Genomic DNA, 24666 nt, shown 5'->3' with positions numbered 1-24666 from the left:
GTTCAACTTGGGATCCCCTGCTGTTAAGTACATTTCTTAAATAAGCAATCATGTCTAGTTGAAATGTTCCTCATAAAGGCTACTGCAAGTCTAAGTTATTTTTAGTAAAAATTTGCCATTTTGCTAGATAACTGTAGCTTCCAGGATGATAGTTCTTAAACATAAAATCCTAGGTGTACCGGAGGGTGGCACGCTCAACTCTTTGAAGGATTCCATTTCTTTTAGAGTTTCCCAGAGCCACACACACACCTAAGAGGACCTAAGAGTCCATCACAAGAGTCTTCTTGAGGTACATGTGCTCTAACAACCTTTAAATGCTGGACCCATGCTTACCAATGTTTGCAGCTTTTTTGACTCCTGAGATTTCCATTAGCAGCTAGCTTTTATGTAATATTCACTGAGGCCTCCCACAGGATTCAGTTCTGACCAAATTGGACCCAATCCTGGACCCAGTTTGGTTTTTAAATTGGACCCAGTCCAATTGAAAGCACAGTTCCTAGGCCCAGTCCAGTTTTTAGGTTGGACCTAGTCCACCAGTGGCTGATAACCACCAACAGTTCCCTATATGGAGTCTGGGGATGGGGGGAAGGATTGAACCAGCAGAATCTAAAAATGGAGACTGTGGACTGATTCCAAACAAATGGGGAACTGCAGCTGCCCCCAGCAGTGCTCAGTGTGGAATCTCGGAATAGAACCAAGGGCTCTATAGAGAACTGTGGAAAGCCAGTTAGATCAGGAGCTGGACGCAAAGTGAGGGGAGCTCAGAACCAAGAGGAACTTACCCATAGCCTTCAGAAAGGGTCAGAAAGACAACTCAAAGTGTTTGTGGCTGCCACACCTGTGTATCTTGTTGTCCCCAAAGCTGCTAGAAGTAATGAAGGATAGTCGGGAGAAAGGTAGGCAGGGACAAGGGGCCCCATCCTGAGGAAAACTACCCTTAGAAGGAAAAAGAGCTCATCCTGTTACTCCAGACTTTACTCAGTGTCCTAGCTTTAAGTCTTCCTACTGGGAAGACTTACAACTTGTGACAGAAAGGAAGGGAGTGGCCTTGGGTGTCCTAATCCAGGCCCAGGGGGCCAGCTCAACAGCCAGTGGGATATTTAAACAAAGAGCTTGATCTGGTGGCCTTAGGGCAGTGGTGGCCATGCTGTCTTGATTCCAGAGGCTAGGCAAAACCACCCTGGAAGGAGCCCTCCACCCTTTCCCACATGAACAACTACCTGATAGGTAGAGAGCTCGTGGACAAAACCCTGACTGGGTGACAGGTACCTGGAGAGTTCATCAGATTAGAACATTCCACACCAAAGAGCCCATAAAAGCCCCTAGATTTAAATGCCAAATTGGCAACCCTCTCGGGTCCCCTCCCTCTTTGGAAGCATTGTACTATTGCTCAATAAACTTTGCTTTAAATTTGCTTTGCTGCCCACCACTCTTTGTCTGGCTTACCTCTTCATTCTTTGAAGTGACGTGACCAAGAACTGTGGGTGCTAAAGGGAAAGAAATCCCGCAACAGAAGTCTCTGTCAGTCCTACTGCTGCCACTAAATCTGTTAAAGAACAAAAATTTAACCAAGTAAATTTAAAGACCTAATTGTTCAAAGATCCATGAATCAGGTAGCATCTCATGTAACAAACAGAAGAGGCTCCCAGGAGTTGTACAAAATGGAAGGCTTTTATAAGCAGAAATGAGGGCGGTAGGGACAAGGACATTATTTTTTTTTTTTTTTAATTATTTATTTATTTATTTGAGAGAGAGAGAGAGTGAGAGAGAGAAACAGCACGGGAGGGGATAGGGCCAGAGGGAGAAGCAGGCTCCCCGCTGAGCCGGGAGCCCGATGTGGGACTCGATCCCAGAACTCCGGGATCATGACCTGAGCCGAAGGCAGTCGCTTAACCAACTGAGCCACCCAGGCGCCCGGGGACAAGGACATTATTAGCAAAAGAAGAGAAAGGATCGTTTCAAGCATGGCCACCTTTCCTTAGGGGGAATGGCAGGAGTTCTTATCATACAGATGACCTCATTAGTGCTGATCAGGAAATTCCAGATTGATCGGTTGAAAATTCCACTCCTAGAAGAGGCTGAAATTACAGTTCGTTTAGGTATAAAGTCTTGGTGGGACTTAACCTAAGTGACTCTATTTTGGGCCTGTTGCTTATTAATATCACCATTTTACAAATGCCACTGAACATAAATGACCTTTCTAAGAATACAACTCTGAAGAATTAACCAGGTTTAGGCCAGATGGCAAATAAGAGAGGCTTTCAGTGGGAAAGGGATGGCTGGAAGACTGGGAAGGAAAGAATCCAGTGTGTGTAGGGTAGGTGAGGAGTTTGGTTGTGTGGAGAGGTGGGTAAATGATGGAGGTGTTGGGAGACTTGAATACCAAGCCAAGATGACCGCACTTGACTCGCTTTGCTCTGGGGGCTGCTGTTAACTGTAAAGCTGGAGGTAATAATAAAATGGTTTTTAGGAAAGTATATCTGACAGTTTTGTAGTGCATCTGAAGGGGCTAGAGGAGACATTTTACTAGAAGGATCAATTGGTTGATAAAAGGTAGGGAATGGAAACAACATGGAGAGTCGTTGATATCAAGATTCGGTCTGGGTGACAGATGGAGTTGTGGCGCCATTAGAAAAAAATAGCAAAGCCAAGAGAGGGAACCAGGTGTGAGGGGAGGCTGAATGAGATCCAGGAGCCTGGGAAGCCAGGTATAAGCTCCAGGGAGGTGGCATAGCCTGGACAGGAATACCTGCACAAGAGGAATAAAACAGATTTGAGAACAAAGTCACTCTGCCCTCAGTCATTTTTGCATTCCAACTGGCAGTAATTTTTTAAATCAGAGCAAAATAATATACTGGATTTTGGGGGTCTCCAAATAAATTTCTATGGCTCCTGCCTTTTGGAATCCACAGGCTAGAAAGGCAAAATGATAAAAACAAAACAAAACAAAAAAAACCTCACCTCCAGATTTTTAAACTACAAATGAGCCAACCATGATCACACATTTATAGAGTATCTGTTCTAAAGTTTTGTAAGAGGTTTAAGTTGCTTTGATTTTGTTACAGTTCTGATTTTGTTATTATAAAATAGTTCACGCTTATATAATTTAGAAAGTTAGAAATTATAGATAAGTAAAAAGAAGAGGTTATTAAAAGTCCCAGGATACACTGTTAACACTATAGCATAGAATCTTCCAGCTTCACTTTTATTTTTATTAGAATATAATTAACATGTTATATTAGTTTCAGGTGTATAATATAATCATTCACCAGTTCTGTATGTTAATCAGTGCTCATCATGGTAAGTGTATTCTTAATCCCCTTCACTCTTTTACCCATCCCCCACCTACCTGGCAACCAGCAGTTTCTTCTCTGTATTTAAGAAATCTGTTTTTTGTTTGTCTCTTTTTTCATTTTTCATTTGTTTTATGTCTTAAATTCCACATATGAGTGAAATCATCTAGTATTTGTCTTTCTCTGACTTATTTCACTTAGCATTATTATATCCTCTAGGTCCATCAGTATTGTTGCAAATGGCAAGATCACATTCTTTTTTTATAGCTGAGTAATATTCGATTGTATATATACCACATCTCCTTTATCCATTCATTTCTTGATAAAACACTTGGGTTGCTTCCATATCTTGGCTATTGTAAATAATGCTGCAATAAACATAGGGATGCATACATCTTTTTGGATTAATGTTTTTTTCCCCCCCTTTGGGCAAATACCCAGTAGTGAAATTACTGGATGGTATGGTAATTCTATTTTTAATCTTTTGAGGAATCTCCATACTGTTTTCCACAATGGCTACACCAATTTGCCTTCCCACCAGCACTTTATGAGGGTTCCTTTCCCTCCACATCCTCACCAGCACTTGTTATTTCTTGTCTTTTTGATTCTAGCCATTCTTACTGGTGTGAGGTGATTCCTCATTGTGGTTTTGACTTGTGTCTCCCTGATGGTTAGTGATGCTGAGCATCTTTTCATGTGTCTGTTGGCCGTCTGTATGTCTTCCCTGGAAAAATGTCTAGTTAGGTCATCTGCCCATTTTTTAGGTTGTTTGGTTTTTTGGAGTTGAGTTGTATAAGGTCTTTATATATTTTGGATCTATCCCCTATCAGATATGTCGTTTGCAAATATCTTCTCTTGTTCAGTAGTTTGCCTAGTTTTGTTGGTGGTTCTTTTGGTGTAGTCCCAATAGTTTATTTTTGCTTGTTTCCTGAGGACACCTATCTAGAGAAATGTTTTTATGACTGATATCAATGAAATAACTGCCTATGTTTTCTTCTAGGAGTCTGATGGTTTCAGGTCTCATATTTAGGTCTTTAATCCATTTTGAGTTTAGTTTTGTGTATAGTGTAAGAAAGTGGTTCAGCTTCATTCCTTTGCACGTAGCTGTCCAGTTTTTCCAGCACCATTTGTTGAAGAGAAATTCTTTACCCATTGGATATTCTTGCCTCCTTTGTCATAGATGAATTGACCATGTAAATGTAGGCTTATTTGTGGGCTCTCTGTTCTGTTCCAAAGACCGATATGTCTATTTTTGTGCCAGTACCGTATTGTTTTGATTATTACAACTATATAGTATCTTGAAATCTGGGATTGTGATACCTCCAGCTTTGTTCTTCTTTCTCAAGATTGCTTTGGCTGTTTGGGGTCTTTTATGGTTCCATATAAATTTTAGGATTATTTATTCTAGTTCTGTGAAAAATGCTGTTGCTATTCTGATAGAGATTGCATTAAATCTGTAGATTGCTTTGGATAATATGGACATTTAACAATATTGGTTCTTTCAATTCGTGAGCATGGAATATCTTTCCATTTGTTTGTCCCATCTTTGATTTCTTTCATCAGTGTTCTATAATTTTGGAAGTACAGGTCTCTCACCTCCTTGGTTAAGTTTATTCCTAGGTTTTTTATTATTTTTGGTGGAATTATAGATAGGATTATTTTCTTAATTTCTCTTTCTGCAGCTTTATTATTAGTGTAGAGAAATACAACAGATTTCTGTGTATTAATTTTCTATCCTGTGGCTTTACTGAATTTATTTATCAATTCTAGTAGGGTTTTTGTTGTTGTTGTTGTTGTTGTTGTTGAGCCTTTAGGGTTTTCTATATATAAAATCATGTCATCTGCAAATAGTGAAAGTTTTAATTCTCCCTTACCAGTTTGGATGCTTTTTATTTATTTTTCTCATCTGATTGCTGTGGCTAGCATTTCAAGTACTATGTTGAATGAAAGTGGTGAGAGTGGACATCCTGGTCTTACTCCTGATCTTAGAGGAAAAGTTCTCAGTTTTTCACCATTCAGTATGATATTAGTTGTGTGATGTCATATATGGCTTTTATTATGTTGAGATATGTTCCCTCTAAACCTACTTTGTTACAAGAGTTTTTATCATGAATGGACGTTATACTTTGTCAGACGCTTTTTCTGAATCTATTGAGATTATCAAGTTTTTTTATCCTTTCTTTTATTGGTGTGATGTATCAGGTTGAATTGATTTGCATATATTGAACCATCCTTGCATCCAGGGAATAAATCCCATTTGATCATGGTGAATGATTTTTTTAAATATGTTGTTGGATTGGCTTGCTAATATTTTGTTGAGGATTTTTGCACTGATGTTCATCAGAGATATTTGCCTTTGGTTTTCTTTTTTTGTAGTGTCATTGCCTTGTTTTGGTATTAGGGTAATGCTGGCCTCATAGAATGAATTTGGAAGCTCTCCTTTCTCTTGTATTTTTTAAAATAATTTGAGATGAATAGGTATGATCTCTTTAAATGTTAGGTAGAATTCAGCTATGAAGATCTCTGGTCCTGGACTTTTGTTTGTTAGTTTTTTTATTACTGATTCAATTTCTTTGCTTGTGACTGGTCTGTTCAAATTTTCTATTTCTTTCCAATTTAGTTTTGGAAAGTTATATGTTTCTAGGAGTTTATCCATTTTTTCTAGGTTGTCCAATTTGTTGGCATATAATTTTTCATAATTCTCTTATAATTCTTTGTATTTCTGGTGTGTTGGTTGTTATTTCTTTCATTTCTGATTTTATTTGAGTTCTGTCTTTTTTTCCTTGATGAGTCTGTCTGAATGTTTATCAATTTTGTTGATCCTTTCAAAGAACCAGCTCCTAGTTTCATTGATCTGTTCTATTGTTTTTTAATCTTTATTTCATTTATTTCTGTTGTGATCTTTTATTTACTTCTGTCTACAGGCTTTGTACTTTGTTCTTTTTCCTAGCCCCTTTAGGTGTAAGGTTCCAGTTTTATTTTTATAGGTAAAATATTTATATCAACATGTATAAACTGTTTTATGATTTTTTCCCTAACATATCATGAGTGTTTTTCTGTGCTATGCCTATAATACCATAATATGTTTAACTAAATCCCTATTGTTAGGATTTCAGGTTATTTCTCACTTTTCCTATATGAGTCATTGCTGCAGTAAGCAGATAGGTAGCTGTGATTTATTCCTATAGGTGGAATTATTGTATTATTCTTTTAAGGTATATTTGAATTTGGCTTGCTGATACTTTCTTGAGGATTTTTGCATCTGTGTTCATCAGGGATATTGGCCTATAGTTTTATTTTTATAGTGTCTTTGTCTGGTTTTGTTTTCAGGGTAATGCTGGACTTGTAGAATGAATTTGGAAGCATTCCTTCTTCCATTTTTCTGGAATAGTTTGAGAAGTATACTGTTAACTCTTCTTTAATGTTTGGTAGAATTCACCTGTGAAGCTGTCTGATCCTAGACTTTGTTGGGAAGTTTTTGTTTTACAGATTTAATTTTATTACTAGTAATCATTCTGTTCAGATATTTTATTTCTTCCTGATTCAGTCTTAGAAGACTATATATTTCTAGGAATTTATTCATTTCTTCTAGATTATTCAAGTTGTTGGTGTATAATTGTTCATAGCAGCCTCTTTTAATCCTTTGTATTTCTGTAGTGTCAGTTTTAACCTCTCCTTTTTCATTTTTGATTTTATTTGGGCCCTCTCTCTTTTTTTTTCTTGATGAGTCTGGCAAAGGTTTATCAATTTTGTTTCCTTTCTTCCAAAGAACAGCTCTTAGTTTCATTGATCTTTTCCCTTATTTTAAGTGTATATTTTATTTATTTTTGTTCTTTTGTTATTTCTTCCTTTTACTACTTTGGGTTTTATGCTTTTTCTCAATACTTTAAATGTATGGTTAGATAGTTTATTTGAGATCTTTCTTGTTTCTTGAGGTAGTCTGTATCACTATAAACTGCCCCCTTAGAACTGCTTTTGCTGTGTCCCATTGATTATGGAACATTGTGTTGCCATTTTCATTTTTCTCAAGGTATTTTTAAATCTCCTCTTTGATTTTTTCATTGACCCAGATTATTTAGTAGCATGTTATTTAGCCTCATTTGTGTTTTTTCCCAGAGTTTTATTCTTGTGAAAATTTCTAGTTTCAGATTGTTGTGGTTGGAAGAAATGCTTGATATGATTTCAATCTTAAATTTATTGATAATTGTTTTGTTCCATAACATGTCATCTGATTTGGAGAATGTTCCCTGTGCACATGAAAAAATGTGCATTCTGCTGTTTTTGATGAAATGTTCTGTATGTATCTATGAAGTTTATGTAGTCTAATGTTTCATTGATATTCTGTCTGGATAATCCATTGATGTAAATGGAATGTTAAAGTGATTTAATATTATTGTATTATTGTCACTTTCTCTCTTTATGTCTGTTAATATTTTCTTTTTATGTTCAGGTGCTCCTATGTTGGGTGCATAGATATTTACAATCATTACATCCTCTTGGAGTGATCCATTTATCATTATATAATGCCCTTTTATGTCTCTTGTTATAGTCTTTGTTTTAAAGTCTGATATAAATATTGCTATGCCAACTTTCTTTTCATTTCAATTTTCATGGGATGTCTTTTTTAAATCTCTTCATTTTCAGTCGGTATGTGTTTTTAGATTTGAAATGAGTCTCTTGTAGGTAGCACATATATGGGTCTTGGTTTTTTTTTTTATACATTCACTAGATTGTATATGTCTTTTGATTGGAGCATTTAGTACAATAACATTTAAAGTAATAATTTATAGGTATATGTTTATAGGTATATTATTTTTTTCTGGCTGTTTTGTAGTTCTTCTCTGTTCCTTTTTTTTTCCTTGGTCTCTTCCCTTGTGTTTTGATTATTTTAATTAGTGATATGTTTGGTTTCCTTTCTCTCTCTCTCTTTTAATCTGTTACAGATTTTTGGTTTGTGGTTATCATGAGGTTTGTATATAACAATCTATGTATATAGTAGTCTAAGTCACTTAAGTTTGAACGCATTCTACAAGCATTAAATTTTATTCTCCCTTGCCATATTTTATGTTTTTGACATCATATTTTTATTTTGTATACTCCTTAACTAATTATTGTAGGTATAGTTGATTTTACTACTTTTGTCTTTTAACCCTCATACTAACGTTATAAGTGGTTGATCCACTACATTTACTGTACATTTACTTTTATCATTGATATTTTTTCTTTTATAATTTTCTTCTAGCTGTGACATTTTCTTTTCTGCTTAAAGGAATCCTTTTAACATTTCTTGTAAAACCCATTTAGTGGTAATGAACTCCTTTAACTTTTGTTGGTCTGGGGAACTCTTTACCTCTCCTCCAATTTTGAATTATAACCTGGGTGGAAAGAGTTTCTTGATTGTAGGCTTTTTCTTCAGCACTCTGAATATATGTCCTTTTCTTCTGGCCTGAAAAGTTTCTACTGAAAAATCAGCTGATGTATGTAACTTGGTTGTAATTAGTTGCTTTTTTGCTGCTGCTTTCAAGATTCTCTCTTTATATTTAACTTTTTGGTATGGACCTCATTGGTTCATCTTCTTTGGGGCTCCTTCTGCTTCCTGGACCTGGATGTCTGTTTCCTTTCCCAGGTTAGGGAAGTTTTCAGCTATTATTTCTTTGCATAAGTTTTCTGTCCCTTTCTCTCTCTTCTCCTTCTGGGAACTGTATAATGTGAATGTTTTATGCTTAATGTTGTCTAGACGTCTTTTAAATTATCCTTATTAAGGGGCCCCTGGATGGCTCAGTTGGTTAAGTGTCTGCCTTTGGCTCAGGTCATGATCTCAGGGTCCTGGGATTGAGCCCCGCGTTGGGCTCTCTGATCAGTGGGGAGTCTGCTTCTCCCTCTCCCCCCACCCCATTTGTGTGCTCCCTCTCGCTCTCATACTCACTCTCTCTCTCAAATAAATAAATAAAATCTTTAAAAAAACCTATCTTTATTAAAATAAATTTTTTCTGTTCCACTTGGATGATTTCCACTGCCCTGTCTTCCAGATCACTGATTTGTTCTTCTGCATCCTCTAATCTGATGTTAATTCTCTCTAGTGTATTTTTTAAAATTTCAGCTCTGATGAATTCTTTTTAATATTTTATTTCTCTTTGTTGAAGTTCTCACTGTGTTCATCCATTATTTTTCTGGGTTCAGTTAGCAACTTTATGACCATTGCTTTGAACTCCTTATTATGTAGATTGCTTATCTCCCCTTCATTTAGTTCTTTTTCTAAGACTTTGTCATATTCCTCTGTCTCCTCATTTTGTCTGACTCTCTGTATTAGGTAGATCACCCATGTCTCAGTCTTGAAGGAGTGGCCTTATGTAGTAGGTGTCCTCTGAGCCCAGAAGAGCAATCCCCCCAGGGTCACCAGAACCAGGCACTCCAGGGGTGTCCCGTGTGGTCTGTATGCACCTTGTTATGGCTGGGTTATAGCTACTGCAGGGCTGCTGGTGAGCAGGGATGGCCCCTGGTTTGGCTAGCTATGAGGACCAGCTGTGATTTGTAATTATGCTAGTGTGCGTGGTTGCATTGGTGTGTGTGGCAGGATCCCCCTTCTCAGGATGTGATTCACTTTGAGGGGTGATGGTCCACGCCAAGGTTGCTCACCAAATGTGGCAGGGCATACTGGAAGTCACATTGGGGTGTACCAGTCCTAGCCAAGCCCACCTCCTGGGTAGGGCAGAGTGGCAGCCACTTTGGTGGGGCATCTGCTGGTCAGGTGGGTCCACAGGGGGAATGTGGAGGTGGGGTGAGTGGTGCTAGCAAGGTAGATGGCATGTGTCAGAAATGGCACCCACCAGTGCTGGGCCAGGTAGATAGAGGGAGAGTAAAATGATACCTACCAGCACTTCCCTTTCTAGATAAAGTTCCTACAGATCCCTGCCCCTCCGGTCCTTGCACTAAAATTAGTCACTAAATTTCTCTCACACATGACCCAGGCACTTTTCAAACTGCTGCCTCTGTGCTAGGTCTCAGTGGGAGTAATTTGTGTGCAAGCCCTTTAAAAATGGAGTTTGGGTTTCCTATAGTCTCTGGCTTTCTTGGAATTAAGCGTTGCTGGTTTTCAAAGCAAGACATTATTGGGGTTTGTCTTCCTATTTCAGGTGTCCATGGCTGGGCTTCCTGATGTGGAGCTTGAACCCCTCACTCCTCAGGGGGTACTTCCTCACTTTGTCAGGGGTGTGGGTCCTGACTAGAACATGACTTCGACCCTTCTACCTATCTCAGTGTGGCTTTTTGTTTATATCTATAGTTGTTTTGGAGCTGCTCTGCTAATCTTCAAGTTGTTCCCAGAGATAGTTGTTCTATATGTTGTTGTAGTTTTGTTGTGTGCTGAGAGGAGGTGAGCTCAGTTTTCCTCCTCTGTCAACTTGATTACTTTCCTCTGTCTCCTCATTTTGTGTCTCCTCTCAGCACAACTCCTATTACTTCTTTTTTAAAAATATAGAAGAATCTGGCATAAGTCATTGTAGTAGAAAGTCTTGACTCCCATTCACGTAAATTAACATAATCTGTTGTTAGCATAGAAATATGGTAGTTACATTGCAAGGGTTTTGAGTAAGTCCTTGGATAGTCCTCAAACATACAGAGGGAGGGATGGAGGGAGGGAGAGGGGAGGGGGGAGGAAGAAAGAAAGAGAGGGAGGGAGGGGGAGGAGAGAGGGGGACAGGGAGGGAGGGAGGTGGGGTAGAGAGGGGGAAGAGAGGGACAAAAAAGAGAGGGAAGGAAGGAAAGAGAAGAAAGAAGGAGGGAGGGATATTTCTGCTTAGGTTTTGATATTGAAACCGTATTCACTTTGTTCCTCATTTTGCACATTTAGTTCTCTACTAGATTCTCATACATATTTCTTTTCATCATCTTTTTTTAAAAAAAATCATAAATTGTGAAACTCGGATATGTTTTACCAGCTGTCTGTTTCCCAGGGTTTGTATTTTGTTGATGTGGCTCCATTCCCAGAATATCATGGAGCAATTATTTTCTGACACATTCTTAAAAAGAAGCTTAAACACAAGGCCCTGTACAAACACTTGAAATATGAACAAGCATGAATCTTTACCTCCTTTGATGCTTGGCATAGTTCCTTGCATGTGGTAGAAGCTAAATAATTAATTTTTGAAGTGAATGTTGAATGAGGAAGATTTTGGATTGCATCTTTTTCCCTTACTCCTTATACTTCTGTTTTATGTCAATAGGGGCAACATGGTCTCCAATGCAGAACATCTGGGTTCTGATGGTTGAGTGGCTCTGGGAACATTATTTAAACTAACCTTCAAATTCTTCTCCTGTGGTTCCAACACTTACTTGGGCAAGTTACCTAGCCTCTTCGGCCAAAATTTGCTCACCTACAACTTGGGGAGGTTAATAGCACCTACTTCACAAAGCTTTTATGAGGATGAATGAAATCAGTCAAAATCTATAAAGGGCTTAAAACAGGGCTTAACACATATTAAGCACTACCTAAGTTTTAGTTATTATTATTAGTTTGATCATCTCCACCTCATGGGATTGAGAAAAAGTAATGTGTGCTTTGGGTGCTGTCCATTATATAGTAGATGTTTAATAACTAGTTGTTTTCCTGCCCTTGTTCCCTTCAATTACTCACTGAACTGTTAATTAGCCATGTAAATAGAAAATGGGGTATCATGAATATTACTCAGCTAATTTAACCAGATCTTCCATGTTTTTGTTTGGGGGGTATGTGTGTGTCCATATTTAATAGGATTTGCAATCTTGTAGAGGTACCATCTCTCAGTCAAAATTCCTTCGGTTCATTTCAGCAGGATAGAAATCCATGCCCTTTTCATTTACAAACATTTGTAAGCTGAGTCTTTGTGACCCTAGGATTAGAAGCTCTACTGTTCCCAGTTGGAAAACAGTGGACAAGATACTTCTCTAAGTTTCAGTGTCCTCATCAGTAAAAGAGGAAAAATAATACCTCCATCCTAATTGGTCACGAGAACTGGAGGACCATCATAACAGCACTATCCAAAATGTATTAAGCACTTACTCTGTGTAAGTGTTCTAAGTCTTGAACTTATTCAAAGGGCTTAGTGCAATGCCTCGTACTCCTAAATGTTAGCTATTGTTAAGTCTGAAGAAGTAGATGTGGCCAGACTCTGGAAGGCATGAGCTCCAGGTAAGAAGTCTGAAGGTCTTGGTGGAGGTGGGGTTTGAATCCAATCAGTATGGCTACAAAGTCCATGATCTTATGCCTCATGGGACTGCTGCCTGTCACCACAGACCTCTGTCCGCCCATGTTCCAGTCAAACATCTCTTTGCCATGGACCAAAGTGCCTTTTGTCTCTTTTCAGGGGATCTCCTTCCCTTAGAATGCAGGCCTGCTACTTTGTGTATGTTGAAATCCTTCTTTGCTCCCAAAACTCTCTCAGGCCCGAAGCTTTTCCTGGTTACCCTCCTTGGACTTCCATGGCATTTTGTATAGGGGGAACTTGAGAGCAGGAAGCTATTTAGATAACATTGTGTCCCTTATTCTCCACTTTGGAACCTCCCATTTAATTTGCACTTATTAAACATTTATGGGACTGATAACTAATATTTTGTAATCCAGGGTTTACCTCCTGCCATTGGCTTGTCAAGGCTAGGGAAAGGTTAGGAGCATGAACCCCACCATCGTTACCTGGTCACTGCCCCAGGTGAGATCCACAGTTGTCTCTAACTTTGAGAGCTGTCAGCCTCCTCTTCTCTGTCCCATGACATAGCCTTACCCGTCCCCCGCCCAGAAGAGAGTAAACTGGGCAACATGCTGGAAGTTTCAAGCCTCCATTGATGGGAATGGACTGTTTGTAAAGGCCGTGGGACCCTAACGGAAGGCATACACACACTCCTAACTTTTATTTTTTGAAGATTTTATTTATTTACTTGAGAGAGAGCAAGTGCAGGAACAGGGGGAGGGGCAGAGGGAGAAGCAGACTCCCCACCGAGCAGGGAGCCACATGCAGGGCTCCATCCCAGGACCCCGGGATCATGACCCGAGCCAAAGACAGATGCTTAACTGACTGAGCCACCCAGTCCCCCCCACAGCCCTAAATTTTAAATACTCTTTGAAACTTGGACTTGTCCAACATCGAGCTCACTGTGGGCCAGGTATGGAAGAGAAAGACCTAGGCTAAGATGTGCTGGGATATTCAGAGCTGCTTCCAATTAGGATAAATTCTGCTTGTCTTAAATATAATTTTTGGGCACCTCTTTTTGTTCCAAACTTTACACCATCCACTATTCTATTCCTGGGGATTTGTTAAGTGGTTATAAGAGAAGGGGAGAGTCCTTATGTGAGGTGTCTCCCAGTTCTTTGCAGGGCTCAGTGAATCCTTGTTTCCCTTTCTTTGAGCAGACTCTGTCCCCAGAGGCCTTAGGTCATAGTCCACCACTTTGGGTAGCCTGCTGCTTGGACTATGTGAAACCATTAGAAAAAATGGACATTTTAAATCCAGGCATTTAAACTGTAATCCTGCTAAATAATTTGTTTCCTGTTTTATATTGTTTGCATACAAGAGGGGGTGGAAAAATCCAGAAATGTTTTCCAGTGCATTTCCTTCCTTCCACCCCCAATCCTGCTAAAGATACAGCATGCAGATTTCATGGTGGTAGGGTTATTCCCAAGTGCTAAATTTTTATGTGCCCAATTACTTTCCTGGTAGGAATGGCATCTTATACTTTCTGTCACTACAGTGCTAGCAAATGTTGGGTCCACAGAGGGTGCTCAGGACATTTATTGATTTCATACTGATTTTGTACCCCCGTTCTGAGCTCTATAGGGAATGTGGTCAGATATTTCGGTCCACCTAGGATGACATCGACCTCCATTTTCTCTCCACCTTTCCATTTTTTATCTGCTGAAAGCCAGCTGTATCCTCACAACTGAAATTACCTTTTTGGTCATTGACAAAAACTTTCATTCTGCCCCCATGAAATGTGTGTGTGTGTGTGTGTGTGTGTGTGTGTCTGTGGTCATGAATCTCTCTTAAAGGCATCTGATGCTTTCAAGCATCCATTTCTTGAATCCTTCTCCTTGATGATACTTTGCTGGTTCTTCTCTCTTCTATCCACATTTTCTTTTCCTGTTGGGGCCCCAGTTTGGCTCTAGATTTTGTCCTCAATCTTCTCTTTTCTATGTTTTCTCTTAAGTTCATTCTTTCTCTTAGCTTCACCTCTTACTCTTCTGTAGATGACTCCCCCAAATACAAATCATTTTTTTTTTTGAAGACTTACTTATTTATTTGAAAGAGAGAGAGCACAAGCAGGGGGAGCGGCAGGCAGAGAGAGAGGGAGAAGCAGGCCCCCCCCCAGAGCAGGAAGCCCGATGTGGGGCTCAATCCCAGGACCCTGGGATCATGACCTGAGCTGAAGGCAGATGCTTAACGACTGAGCCAGCCAGGCACCACCATCCCCCCCAAATACAAATCTAGTGCTGTTTCATCTCTTCTGTGCTCCAGCTTGTGTTTCCAACTGCCACATCCAACTGACATCCACACTTCAATGACCCACACTTCATCACAAATTCAAAATCTCCAATTTTGCCTACCCTAATCTCCTTTCTCTTCTCAGTGATTCCAACTCAGTTGGTTAAAGCTCCGTTCTTTCTAACCATAGAAATACAAATGAAGTGGTCATGACTGACCTCTCTCTTTCTTCCACCTCTTATACCCAGTCGGTCATATATGCCCCCCAAGAAAACAGGCCTTGAATTTACTTCCGTTCCCCTGCCAACAGCCAGCCTGGCCCAGCACTTGCCTGGCTGTTCACCACAGTGACAGGCTCTCAGCCTCCCCCTCTTCCTCCTGCCTCTCCCATGCTTGTTCTCCTCACTCTTGCCCTGGCTAAGGTGGGCTGTCACATTCCATCTCCAAACCTGCTGTCCATTCTCAACTCTATGCCCCATGACTCCCAACCCCCTCCCTCTATCGCCTCTGTGATGAATGTATTAAATCCCTCAATCAGTAATGAGTGCCTTCCACCCACTGGGTACTCAGGCTATGGCAGTGCAGTAAAATGAGCAGACTGTGTGGGTCCCAGCCCTCCTGGGGCTGTGATTTCCTGAGCAAGTGAGCTCACTCCCCTGCCTCACCCACCCCCACGTTTAAAAGGCCAGCTTGTCTCACTTCCTCCTCAAAGCTGCCTTCAGCCTCTTCAACCCACAGGGATGAACCCCTTTTCAGAATTCCTACTGGTCTTGTTGTGAATACCCTTTCAGTTAGTCTCTGATCCTTTCATGTACATTAGTCTTTTTTATAAAAGATTTTATTTATTCATTTGAGAGAGAGACAGAGAGAGACAGAGCACAAGCAGGGGGAGAGGGAGAAGCAGACTTCCTCCTGACCTGGGAGCCAGACATGGGATGCCAGGCTCCATCCCAGGACCTGGAGATCATGACCCCAGCCAAAGGCAGAGGCTCAACCATCTGAGCCACCCAGGTGCCCCTGTACATTGGTCTTAACCCCTTACCTGGATTGTAGTATCTTTGAGGTCCACTCTTTTATTTGCTGTGCTGTCTCCAATATTGGGCATGTATTATTTGTCATTGTTGTAGTGGTTTTCACAATAATTACTACTAGTCTGCAATTATATGTAATTAAGCTATAATTAGAATAATACAATGAACCTGGTGTGGCATGCAGAGCTTTGCATGCATTTGCTTATCTAATGAGTGGCTATTCCATATATACTTAATTGACTTAACTTTTTGACTCCGTGTCCCCCAGCTGTGGGTCTCAGGAAAGTCAGTTCTCTCTGAGACTCAGTTTCTTCATTCTGCAGTACTGGGAGCTGGATGCTTTTTTTTTTTCTTCTTTTTTTTTCTTTTTTCCATACATCACTGGATGGATGCGTTTTTAAGATTCTTTCCTGTTCCAATCCTGTGGATTCCATTTCACTGCACTCATTTCTAGGAAATCTCTACTGTATACTCTGCCCAGATTTATTGCTTAGGGAATATAAAGCAAGTATGGCACAGTCCCTGCCCTCCAAAGTTTGTACCATCCATTGCAATAACAGGAAGCCATGGGTATCTGAGGGGTAGAGAACAAGGGAGCTAATTACGTCACTAGGAGAAAGCGAGAGTTGATTCTAATTAAAAGCTTCCTGAAGGAGGAGAGATTTCCGTTCAGTTGAAAGGAGGCAGTTGATGGAGTGGGAGTTTGGAGGCACCTCTTGGCAGAACTGGTGGGCAAAGCAGCTATTCAGTGATGAACCAGAACAGGGCTGCGTTTAGGACCAACCAACCAGACATTTTGTTGTGTGCTAAATTTAACATGGTGACCGCACTGATGTTGCTGCAAAATACAACAGGAGAACCTCAACTACATCAAAAGTATGTGGCTCTCAGAGGGGTGAGCCATTTGGATATCTGAGATGCATCCTCAGATTAAAACCATTCATTCTGGCATTCCCCACATGCGGAGGCTCACAAGCCACGGGGGAACAGCTGTTGCATTGATGATACATCTGGACTCCTGTCACAATGCGATACAATTCATTACCATTACAATCAGCTAATAATAGTGTTCAGTGCTAATATTTATGTCTCTCCTCATTGCAGAAGGAACTGAAGCAGTTTGCAAATATATTCACATGCAAGAAGACAAAAATACAAGAGCTACAAAATGAGAAAACAAAAGTGAGGCCAGAGGAAAAGTTAAATGCCTCAAAGTTCTAAATACTGTACCAGACGTAGGCTGTGTAACTGGGGCTCCCCATCGTAGCTACCACGCATTTTTTCCCCGGGAGGAAAGTGTTTATTTTTATTATAATAATGTGGCATCTTAGCGATTCCAAGCTTATCTTCGGAGATTTATCCTTGTTGATCCAAGAGATTTTGCATACAGGATAGTGCTGGCTGCTTTCATTCATGTTGACTGCTGTTTATTTATTTATTTTAAAGATTTTATTGATTTATTTGAGAGCGAGAGTGTGGGGGGTGGGGTGCAAGCAGGAGGAGGGTCACAGGAAGAAGCAGACCCCCGCTGAGTGGGGAGCCCGACTGGGGTGGGGGGAGCGCTCGATCCTGGGACCCCGGGATCATGACCTGAGCTGAAGGCAGCCGCCTAACCGACTGAGCCACCCAGGCGCCCCTTGAATGCTGCTTAAATGAACTCATTAGAAGCAAAAGCTGAAAGCAAAACACCTGCCCGAGGCTTTTTGACGGAGTTTCTGTGGTTGTGGGGCTAACGCCCCAGTGATGTTACTACGGGGAACTCCCGAATGCCCTCTAATTATAAAACATAATTGTCATTATTGCTTCCTTTTTAGAAGCAGCTTCTCTCCCTGACGACTCCCCTCCCCTACAAGCACTTCTGCCGCCAGCATGCGTGTAGTAGTTTGTGCCGTCTGCCGGGAGCCACCAGGGACTTCCGCGCGGGGCCGGCGGGGCCGGCGGGGCCGGCGGGGCCGGGAGCGCGGGCTGCCAGGCCCCCGGCCCGGTGTGAGCGGGCTCTGCTTTCGTTGACAGCCTGAAGCAGCAGGAGCGCTATGGCCAGCTGACCCTTGTCAACTCCACGGCGGCCGACACGGGCGAGTTCAGCTGCTGGGGGCAGTTCTGCCACGGCTACCTCTGCAGGAGGGACGAGACCAGATCAGGCTCCACCTACATCGTTTTCACAGGTAAACTGTTTGGGGGTATTGGTGGGAACCTTCAGAATTCCGGACTTGGCCGGGAGTTCACGGTTCCAAGTATCTAATGATGACAATGAGAGCGCTCCCTGCTGGCCAGGCTCTGTCAGGTTATGTCAGTCATTTCGTGAAAGTCTCACAGGAAGCCTCCAGACTAAGCCCTAATATCATTTCTGTTGCTTTCATGGGGAGGTAGAGGCTAGAGAGATGAAATACGTCCTTAAGGTCGTACAGGTAAGTGGCGGTACCAGGATTTGAACCCAGTCTGATTCCAGGGTCTCTACCTGCATTGTCCAATATGGCAGCCACCGAACAGGGGTGGATGTTTATTTATTATTATTTTATTAATTAATTAATTAATTTTTTTGGAGAGAGAGAGCACATGTGTGCAAGCCGGGGAGGCGGTTGGGGGAGCAGAGCAAGAGAGAGTATCTCAGGCAGGCTCCATGCTCAGCGCTCGATTTCATCGCCCTGACATCATGACCTGAGCCGAGATCATGACCTGAGCCGAAATCATGTGGCTTAACCAACTGAGCCACCCAGGCGCCCCCGTGTGTGACTATTTAGATTTAAATGGAAATTATTTAAAATTTAACAATTTAAAACTCCATTTCTGAGTGGCACGTGCCAGGTTTCAAGTGCCCCTTTGCCACATGTGGCTGGTGGCCGTCCTCCTGGCCACTGCAGACAGAGAACATGGTCGTCACTACACAAAGCTCAACTGGATAGACTCTTGGTCACTGTGCTCTCAGGACCCATGATGACCTCCTTTCTGGAGGCTTCCTAGTCAGAGGAGGCTTAGCCACAGGCCCCCTCACATTTGTCCTTAGGAGTAGCGTGAGCTGAAGTTTTGGGGGCAGGATTCCCAAAGGTTGTGGCCCGTGTGGCTTCAGCCCCATCCCTGTGCTAAGTGAGGTGCCTGAAAATGCGCAGGTCAGAGGGAAGCCTCTGAGCGGTGTCAGGTACGTTTCTGCCAGGTGAAACTTACTCTTGGAGAAAGAGGCATTGCAAAATAGCTTGCCGGTCTCCTTCCTCAGCAGAGCTGTCTACACTCTGAAGTTTGGGGCATGATGTTCTCTCCAACAGGTTCAGAGGTGAGGGACAGCTTTCAGGAATCTTAGAAATGCCACTCCCTGGTGCTGCCATTGGCCTTGGCATTCCGGGTGAAGCCAGAATGTTTTCTTCGAGTCTAGGCAGGGGCTTTCATGAGCTTTGTCTACATCCTGAGTCCCTCCACCTTTCAGACCTACACTGACTTAGCCACTGTGACCCAGATGATCTTAGGCCCTGGCCATTAGTGAATGCTTTAGCAAAAATCTCATGTAATTTCCCTTCCCTCCCACATAGCAAGAAGATGCGTGAGCAGAGTCTTTGAGATTTTGGAGTCACGTGTATCTCATTTCATTATCACCACACCCTCAGGAAATAAGTAGAAGCTATTTTACCATCTCTGTTTTAGAAATTATGATGCTGACACTGAGACTTGAAAGGGCAAGGTGACTTGTTCAGCGTTCCGACTGGTAGTGGGGAGAAAGAGTCCACTCCTGTTTTTCTGGCCGAGGATCTAATGTTCTTACTGCCCTGATCCATTTCTAGGACAAGGTGATGGGTAGCTTGATATACAGGCAGAAAGACACTAGCTAGCATAACTGGTGTTGTCAGGAGAACTGCTAACAGTTGTTCACAGGTAATCCCTTGCGATCCTCATTCTGGAATGTGCTGCACAGAATTGCCCACGTGCCTTTAGCGCCTGTTATTCTGGACAAGAACTGATACCATATTTCACATGGCAGAATGAAGATGTCTTGCCGTGATTAGCACTATCACATCTTCCTAAAATAGTGGGTTTTGAGTTGAGATTTTGAACGGAAGACTTCCCTTGAGCAGAATGTCCCATTAGGGTTAAGTGCTCTCTTTGAGTTTTGGAGCCAGGTCCTCATTCCTAATTTATGGGAAGCTCTCTAGTGAGTCACAGGAAGGCTAAAATATGTACTTCAACTTTAAAGAAACCTGGATCAAAAAGGGACATGACCTAATGTGTTGTATAATTTTCTCTTTTCTCAACGCCAAGCCAAGAGACCAGTTGGATTTTCAGTAAAGGGTTTAGCATTTATCTTTTCAGGCATGGGTGGGTTTGCAAAACCAAGATGAGCTGTTACGGAAGCTGAGCTTCCTGCTGCTGGCTCTGATTCTTTCAGAACATATGCTTCCCTGCTACCCACATAGAGAAACGTCTGGCATTCATTATGTTTGTATGTTTCCCAGAGTTTGATTGCAAACGCTGGGAAGCCTCTTTTTGACTGCTGTTAATTTGTGCAATTTTTGATTAAGCAACTGCTACATATGTAATCTTTATGGGGGGGCGCTATCAGAGGGGTTTTCTTCCCTAACATTTTATTGAAGTATGATATATACAAAGAAAACTACACAAATTATTAGTATACAACTCAATAAATTATCCTTAAATGAATATATGCACGTAACTACCACCCAGGTCAAGGAGGAGAACCTTACCAGCTTTCTCATAGCAAAGGCTTGGGCACCAATTATATGTAGTAAAACCACATTAATGAACACTTTACTGAATATGGAATTTGTTGACATTTGGATTTTAATTTATAGCCTATTTAGGGTTTTGGTTTTTTTTTTTAAACTGAATTTCCATGTGTTTAGTTTTCTTAAAGTAATGCTTGCCATCTACTTGAGTAGCTACAAACATGTTTGCAGGGGTCACATGTAATCTAAAATTTTTGAAATGAACTTCAGTGAAGTTTTGTTGTTGTTGGTAGATCGGATCTACTAATTACAAATATGTTTTTTCTGTTTGTTAAAGCAACTGGTGTGGTCACTTCTTTCAAAGACTGTTTTATAGTACAAGAAGTAAGACCACATTTTTGTGTTCTGGAATTTGGGTTGTTTACTTATTCTACTGACTTTGTTTATTGGTTCAGTTTCCTCTACAAAACCTTTAAATAAAAGTTGCTTCTAAATCTTCCAATCAGAAGTTTTCCTTAAAGGCTTTTGCTCAAAAGCTATCTTTACTATTCCAGGTTCTTCTCTCTACAAATAGGGATGTGGAGACACAGAGATTAAGTTGACACATCCAACGCCATATAGACTTAACTCTGTGTGAACATGTGGGTTTCAGATACAACATTGACCAAGGTGCCCCTTAACTAAGCCTGAAAGTCAATTTATCATGAAGGTGGCACAAATCCCCCAGCTTGATAGAAAGCCTTGGAAAAGATGGAGACTCACTGAGCCCTGACATGTTCCCTCTTTATCTCAGAGCCAGGGAAAGACCTCCATGTCGGTGAACTTGGCACTCATAGCCAAAGAACTCTTGGCCCATGAAAACATTTGATGTTGTGTCTAGGAATTCTGTCCCCACCCTAAAAATATCGTATGACTGTGGCATAAAGAGGGCTAGTGAAGGAGAAAGCCAAGAATAATTATTTGTTTCAGGAACATGGTGGGGAAAACATGGGAAACAATTTAACAATTGTTGGAGTAGGATTAAGTTCAAAGATTTCTCTTAGCAATGACCGTAATATTCCCTCACAGAATCATCCAGAAAACAGGATTAAATGTGCCATGCCAAGAACAAAACCCTAACCCACAGTCCCTTGACTATCCTAAGGAATGAACGTATGGGCAAGCCAGTCCTTGTTTCTCTCATTTCTGTAAGATCAAATGCCATCATGTAGAACTTAAAGTACAGGGAGAGTGATTTCAGGGAAAACAGGAGGATATAAGAAACTGACTGAATTCCGCAGCCTAGTGTTAGACAAGCAGAGCTCAGAACCTGAGACTGGTGGCTTTCTCGTCTTGTCCTTACTTAATTCTCTTCCCGCTGACCTTGGCAGGAATGAGGTCCTCTGGGCTGCGAGTAAGGACATGTGAAGGTGCCAGCATCCTCACTGGGCTGGGCCTCTCAGAGGCTCTGCTGTGTTGGGGAACCGTTCCCAATGGGCAGTTCCAAGCATAGGCTTTGGGGCTAACTTCTCCAGAGACACAGATGGTTCACAGGTGGTAAAATTGCTCTTTTTTTTAAAGATTTTATTTATTTGTTTGAGAGAGAGAATGAGATAGAGCACGAGAGGGTCAGAGGGAGAAGCAGACTCCCTGCCGAGCAGGGAGCCCGATGCGGGACTCAATCCCGGGACTCCAGGATCATGACCTGAGCCGAAGGCAGTCGCTTAACCAACCAACCAAGGCAGAGCCACCCAGGCGCCCAAAATTGCTCTTAACATAAGGAAATCAGTCTCCTTCCCTGCTTCCTCAGTGGGCTAATTCATTGGCCTGATTTACCTAATACCTTTCTGATTCCTTTAAGGAGATGGGAAGTGAAATCTTTTATACAAAAAAAGGAAAAGCATTAAAAACTAGCTTTTTCTATGAATAAGGACTTAGTATCTCAGTATATTGCCAGTTCCCTCTCTGTGCCCCGAATGTAAAAATCCTTAAAGCACTCTTACCTTGTTTCTTGAGAATAAATAAACCTCTATCTCTCCCTTTGCAGAGAAAGGAGAACTCTTTGTACCTTCTTCCAGTTACTTCGATGTTGTCTACCTGAACCCAGACAGACAGGCTGTGGTTCCTTGTCGAGTGACTGTCCTGTCGGCCAAAGTCACCCTCCACAGGGAGTTCCCTGCCAAGGAAATCCCGGCTAATGGAACAGACATTGTTTATGATGTGAAGAGAGGCTTTGTGTATCTGCAACCTCATTCTGACCACCAGGGGGTGGTCTACTGTAAGGCGGAGGCTGGGGGCAAGTCTCAGATCTCAGTCAAGTACCAACTGCTCTACGTGGAAGGTAAGCCCGCTCCTACCACTGCCTAGAGTTTAATCTCTTCCAGCTAGTCAGTATCAGGTACTGATGTTCCCAGCTATGGATGGAAATTAGGAGGCACAGACTGCTGTTCTTAAAGGCTCCTCTACTGTACTGACATTTCTAGAATTGCCCCTGACATGACCCAACCCCTCTTGTCTCCCTTCATCCACTGCTCACTCTGGTACTACCTCTGTGGGATGGATCAGCAATTCTCCAGTATTTTCCTCTCTGATGAGAGCATCCTCTTTGTTGTAACCAAAATCTGTGGTCTCCTAAGAGCACCATCCTTCCCCAACTCAAGGTCAAGTTCTTCTTGTGCCCATTCTTACTTCCTCACCCTCATCCTCTCATCCTCTGTTAAGAACCTCTGCTCCTCTGAGTGTCGTGGCTCCACCAGCTTTCTTTCTCCTTTCCAGTCACTCTCCTCGTTGGCTCATTGTCCTCCTTGTCTCTTCACTTTCTGGATGACGTCATTATCCACTTGGAGTTCATCAGGCCTGGTGCACTGACCACCTCATCCCTTCTACCTCAGGCACCCCTCCCCTCAGCTGCAACTTCAACCTGTCCTCAGCTACAGCTGCCCCAACTTGAGAATCACTCACCGAATCAGACGTCCAACTCCACGCACAGCCTCATCCCTGCTCACACTGTTGCTTAGTGTTCAGTGACTCCTCTATGCCCATCCTCACCTCCACCCTCCTCCCCACATTCTCCAGTGCCCTCCTTCCCTCCCCACCCACCCAGCTGGGGGTTCAGGGCTCAACATTGCTATGCTCTCTGTTGGTGCCCTCAACTCCTTGCCCCTCCCCTGTTCTCCCATTGCCCAGGGAAATGCCACCCTGGAGAACATGACTATACCCTTTCTCCATGATGAGAGCTACTGGAAAATCCCATGGATGGGTAAATTCAGTCTCTTCCAGTTGACCTCACTTCCCACTTCTTGACACAATTGAAGTATGCTCAGATCTCTCCATTAAAATGGAATTGTTTTTTAATGTGAATCAAATGTCTCTGGGAGTATTTTAGTGAGGAGTTTCAATTCAGTGGATTCATATATGAAACACCTTTTTCTTTACTTCCTTCAACTCTGCCATGTTGAAACCTGCTTTCCTAAGGGTAGTGAGATCCATTAATGATATCTCAGTCTACTCTACATCCAACAGGCACTTCGGGTTAGTAAGACAGTCTCATTCTAGTCTCTAACACTGTTCATTTCACATTGTTAACCCCGCCCTTGACCTGAAGTCCTCTCCTGCTCTGTCCACCAGCATACAGGCAGCACTGGTGACTCCAGCATCTTGGAGTGGGGTTTTCTAGTGGTGGAGGGAGACGGTCTACCTCCCCCACTCCCCCTGCTCTGGTGCCGGCCTTGGGGGAGGAGGGGAGAGGCTACAGCCCAGAGACATTTGTTTCTTGGTAGTATTTACCGACCTGGCTTATCATTGAACCCAACGGGACAGACGGTGGCTCCAACATCCTGCCATGGATGATAAGGAATTCACCCCTAAGCAGCCCCTGTGGTGCATTCGCCTGTGTCAGATTCAGCCCCATCCTCCTTTTGGACCCTCAGCTGAAGGCCTCTGCTATTCACACGTACCTCTTTGCCCTGATCGGCAGTGTGGTCTCGGAAAGGATATAGCCCTTAACGTCTCCATGTCCTTCTGTTCCCCTGACTCTGGAGCGTGTACAAATTAGAAACTTACAGCGGGGACACAGTCTGGGTCTCCTGTCCCCCTGGCGGCCCCCACAGACCATCACTCCCAGTGCTCTCCAGCTCTGGGCTGGTGGTACAAGTGCAGCTAGCAAGCAGAATAACATGCTGTCCCCTCCCTTAACAAGTGACTCTCTTGGGGTTCCCTCTCCTGACTTCCAGGACACAAGGCC

The 24666-nt window shown here is 42.2% G+C and overlaps 1 protein-coding gene across 1 annotated transcript in view; it reads left to right on the top strand.

The window, feature by feature from the left end:
- PDGFRL (platelet derived growth factor receptor like) overlaps positions 1 to 24666 on the top strand; it is a 63404-nt gene that overhangs the window by 34769 nt on the left and 3969 nt on the right. Inside the window, exons 3-4 of the mRNA XM_021694190.1 lie at positions 17788 to 17939; positions 22471 to 22764. Coding sequence (XP_021549865.1) covers positions 17788 to 17939; positions 22471 to 22764 — 446 coding nt within the window. The remainder of the gene's footprint in view (positions 1 to 17787; positions 17940 to 22470; positions 22765 to 24666) is intronic.

This window comes from Neomonachus schauinslandi, chromosome 2 (assembly GCF_002201575.2).
Source record: "Neomonachus schauinslandi chromosome 2, ASM220157v2, whole genome shotgun sequence".
Lineage (NCBI taxonomy): Eukaryota > Metazoa > Chordata > Mammalia > Carnivora > Phocidae > Neomonachus > Neomonachus schauinslandi.
The sequence above is the reverse complement of the archived record's forward strand: the minus strand, read 5'-3'. Positions and strand labels throughout refer to the sequence as shown.